The sequence below is a fragment of the Equus asinus genome, chromosome 17 (genome assembly GCF_041296235.1).
Source record: "Equus asinus isolate D_3611 breed Donkey chromosome 17, EquAss-T2T_v2, whole genome shotgun sequence".
Taxonomy (NCBI): domain Eukaryota; kingdom Metazoa; phylum Chordata; class Mammalia; order Perissodactyla; family Equidae; genus Equus; species Equus asinus.
This window is the reverse complement of record NC_091806.1, coordinates 22,355,887-22,360,329: the sequence shown is the minus strand read 5'-3', so window position 1 is coordinate 22,360,329 and position 4,443 is coordinate 22,355,887. Positions and strand designations below refer to the sequence as shown.

General features: G+C 39.4%; 1 protein-coding gene across 1 annotated transcript; it reads left to right on the top strand.

The window, feature by feature from the left end:
* The first annotated feature begins 333 nt into the window (after positions 1-333).
* On the top strand, positions 334-1,281 carry LOC139040447 (olfactory receptor 4A5-like). Its single transcript, XM_070487217.1, has one exon. It carries the CDS (start codon positions 334-336, stop codon positions 1,279-1,281), a length of 948 nt encoding a protein of 315 aa, XP_070343318.1.
* Positions 1,282-4,443: the final 3,162 nt, after the last annotated feature.

The following is a 4,443-nucleotide window of genomic DNA, read 5'->3' as shown; positions in this document are numbered from 1 at the left end:
CTTTATTAAATGTAAGATTCAATTGTTGGGCCTTTGATTGTGCTTCTCCACAGAAGATCCACGAAGACTTTTAGATAGAACCTCTTTCTGGTAGTCCCAACAAAATCGTCTGAGGAGAAGTAGAATTGTCAAAGGAAGAAGTAATGGGTTCTTTGGTAGAAGAACTCAATAGATATTTACTAAATGTTTATTGCGCGTAAACCACTGTAGAAGACATAATGGTGAAGGTGTGCCTGTAACATGATGGATGTGTTCATAGTCATGTTCACAATTTCATTTCAGGTTCTGTTCTTCTGAGCTCTAATCCCTGAAACAAACCTTATAGAAGAGTAAATGGGACATAGTAACAATGTAACAGAATTTGTCCTTCTGGGCCTCACTCGGGATCCTGAGGGGCAAAAAGCATTATTTGTCATGTTTTTACTCATCTACATTGTGACAATGGTGGGCAACCTGCTCATTGTGGTGACTGTCTTTGCCAGCCCTTCTCTGGGCTCCCCAATGTACTACTTCCTTGCCTATCTATCACTCATGGATGCAATTTATTCCACTGTCATTTCACCCAAATTGATTATAGATTTACTTTTTGACAAAAAAACAATTTCCTTCCCAGGTTGCATGGGACAGCTCTTTCTAGAACACTTATTTGGAGGTGCTGAGGTCTTCATTCTGGTGGCAATGGCCTATGATCGCTATGTGGCCATCTGTAAGCCGCTGCACTACTTGACTGTCATGAATCAACACGTTTGCATCCTGCTGGTGGTGGTGGCCTGGGTGGGAGGTTTTTTGCACTCTATGGTTCAACTTCTCTTTGTGTGCAGTCTCCCCTTTTGTGGCCCCAATGTCATTGACCACTTCATCTGTGACATGTACCCATTATTGGAACTTGCGTGCACTGACACCTACTTTGTAGGTTTCACTGTGGTTGCCAATGGTGGAGCAATCTGTATGGTCATCTTCATCCTTCTTCTAATCTCCTATGGAGTCATCCTGAATTCCCTTAAAGCTCACAGTCAGGAAGGGAGGCGCAAAGTCCTGTCTACCTGCAGTTCCCACATCACGGTGGTTGTCCTCTTTTTTGTTCCCTGTATTTTCATGTATGTTAGACCTGTTTCCAACTTTCCCATTGATAAATCCATAACAGTGGTTTATACAATTATCACTCCCATGTTGAATCCTTTAATATACACCTTGAGAAATTCGGAGATGAAAAATGTCATGGAAAAACTCTGGTGTAAAAAATTAACCTCAGATGGAATAAGAATGTGTCACCCACTCTGAACACATTTATTACTAGCTCTAAAATAACAAACAGGCAGTAAATTCTCCCAATGAATGACTTAGTGAATTCAATGGCTTCTCTAGGGATGCTTTTCTTTATTACACAAAAGCATCGCTAAAGTAGAATCAATTGTCCTTTGAGGTTAGAATGAATCTAATAGAGAAATTCTGGAGGATGAATAAAAGGCACAGATATTCATCCTATTACAAAAAAAAAATAAACTAAGTTCCACCTTGCAACTTTGCTTTTCTCAGTTTATATTGAAATAGGACTTTAGAAGAAAGAGTATTTTCTTTTCAAACGTGAAAAACAAGCTACCTTTGAAAATTTACTTTCACTCAATGAGTCAGCAGTTTGGCTAATACTCAGGACAAACTTCTGGGGCTGAAGTTCATGACTATGAGCCCATTGCTTTGCTGTGATGTGGGCTTCTTGGTTAGAGGCAATGTTGGGTGGGATTTAATGGCAATGAATAAAAAGAGTTTTGTGAATCCATGTACGGGAGTGCTGTAAACAGAATGTGTCTATTCCTGTGAAAACAAATCACAGCTTTGTCTCTTTCATGATTAGCTGGTCTGATATAATAAATGTGATAGCAAATATCTGACTGGTGCTTTATCGTGTTCTCTGCAATGGGCTTTATTGATGCCAGTTTGACATTATGCTTCAGAGGCTGCCAGAAAAAGGTTGGTGAGGACAAATCCATATTTTTAAGCCCATGCATAATATTAGACTGCTATTAGATTCAGTTTTTACATCAATCCATTTAGCAAGCAGTGAGAGTGTTACTGGCTCTTAGTTAATATCAGCCCTGATATTTGTTCCCCTACAGTGAACCCACCATATACGAGTCAAAACTAAAACACACATTTCCAGTTTCCTGGTTCTTTAGTTACACTCATGTGTAAATGCTTGTTTCTTTAACCTCTGACTCCCTGAGCTTTACAACCAAATAGAAGTTACAAATTGTTAAAGTCCAGATGGCCTCATGCTGGTCTCCCAGTAAAGTTGTGGCCAATCCCAGGACCTTGAAGTTCTTTTACAGAGAAACTAATGTCCAGAGAATATCAAGAAACTGAAGCTTCCCAGGCCCAACTCCTCAGCTTCCTGACGTCAGAGTCTACCTTCCACCATGGAGATAAACAGCCAAGGACACTCTTCTGAGAAATCCTTTGTCTCTTCCACTGGAAGCAGCCCCAGACATAGGCCGATGGGAAAATGCTGACCGAGAATGCCAAAGCCCCCCTCCCATAGCTAAAACCCCCTACCTGTTTTTCAACAGGGAGAGAGCAATTTTTGAGGCACTAGCTCTTGCTTTGATCCCTCTGCCTGGCAAAGTAAAGCCTTTCCTTTTCCACTTGAGACTCTTGTTCTCGTTATTTGGATTGGTGTCGGGATCAGAGACCAAACTTTCGGTAACAAGAGCTTGGAAAGAACTTGACTGATATTCACAGATGGGTCATCTTGTCAACTTGCCCATCAAGAGTTTCTCCTGGATTGTCTGGTGGGCATTTATGTGGAACAAATGTCTTTACACATCACACTCATTCTAAAAGGTCCGTTCACTGCCTTATTATGTTCCGTACATTTTTGTCACCAAACTTCCAATCTTTTTCTTTCTAAGTTCCTGACCAGCTGGCCAAGCCAAGAATTGGGTAGATCAATGCCTCAGGTCATCTCTTCCTTGAAAATTCTACAACCAGATATGCCTCCTTAAAAAATGCTTACTGGGGTTATTTCCTTTCACTGCTCCCTTTTGTGACCATTCTTGTAGGACCATATGCTATAATAATATTTTTCCTGAAGTCAGGGCACTGTGTAAATCCATATACATAAGTGATTTTTTTTTGCCTTTAAAAAAAATCTAACTCTCTTAGGTGACCTTTTTTGATACCCTAGGTGTGAATGAGAGAGAAGTGATGAAGCAAAAGGAGCAGTTAATAAGGAAATTTAAAAATAGACGACCAAGTTTTAATCTTTAAAAAACACTTTATTTTTATTTTTATGAAAGATTTTATTTTTTTCCTTTTTCTCCCCAAAGCCCTCCGGTAAATAGTTGTATATTCTTAGTTGTGGGTTCTTCTAGTTGTGGCATGTGGGACGCCGCCTCAGCGTGGCTTAGATGAGTGGTGCCATGTCCACACCCAGGATTCGAACCCACGAAACACTGGGCCACCTGCAGCAGAGCACGTGAACTTAACCACTCAGCCACGGGGCTAGCCCCAAAGCACTTTATTCTTAAAGCAGTTTTTAGTTCACAGCAAAATTGAGTGGAATATGCAGAGACCCTATATATCCCCCATCCCAAAATAGGCAAAATCTCCTCTATTATTGACATCCTACAACACAGTGGTATATTTGTTACATTTGATGGATCTACATTATAACATCATTTCACCTAAAGTCCATAGGTTACATTAGGATTCACTCTTGACATTTAACTTCTTGTAAGTTTGAAAAAATGTACAATGACATGAATCCACCACTGTACTATTGTATAGAGTAGATTCACTGTCCTAAAAATCCTCTGTGCTCTGCCTGTTCTTCCTTCCCTCCCCATTAACCTGTAACAAACACTGATCTTTTTACTGTCTCCATAGTTTTCTCTTTTCCAAAATGTGATACAGTATGTAGTCTTTTCGGATTGGCTTCCTTCACTGATAATATGCATGTAAGTTTCCTCCATGTCTTCATGGTTTTATAGCTCATTTCTCTTTATTGTTGAATAACATTCTCTTGTCTGGATATACCAGTTTATTTATCCATTCTTATACTGAAGGACATCTTGGTTGTTTGGGAAATTATGACAGGGTTTGGCAATTATGAACGAGGCTGCTATAAACATCCATGTAAGACTTCTTTGTGGATGAAAATTTTCAACTTCTTTGGATAAATACTAAAGAACATGATTGCAGGAATGTATGGTAAGAGTATGTTTTAGTTTTGTAAGAAACTGTCAAATGTCTTCTAAAGTGGTTTCACCATTTTGCATTCCTACCAACAATGAGTGAAGAGTTCTTGTTCTATGTTCTTGCCAGCATTTGGTGTTGCCTGTATTTTGTATTTTGGCCATTCTAATAGGTGTGTAGTAGTATCTCATTGTCAATTTAATTTGCAATAGCCTAATGACACAGGATGTTGAACACCTTTCCATATACTTA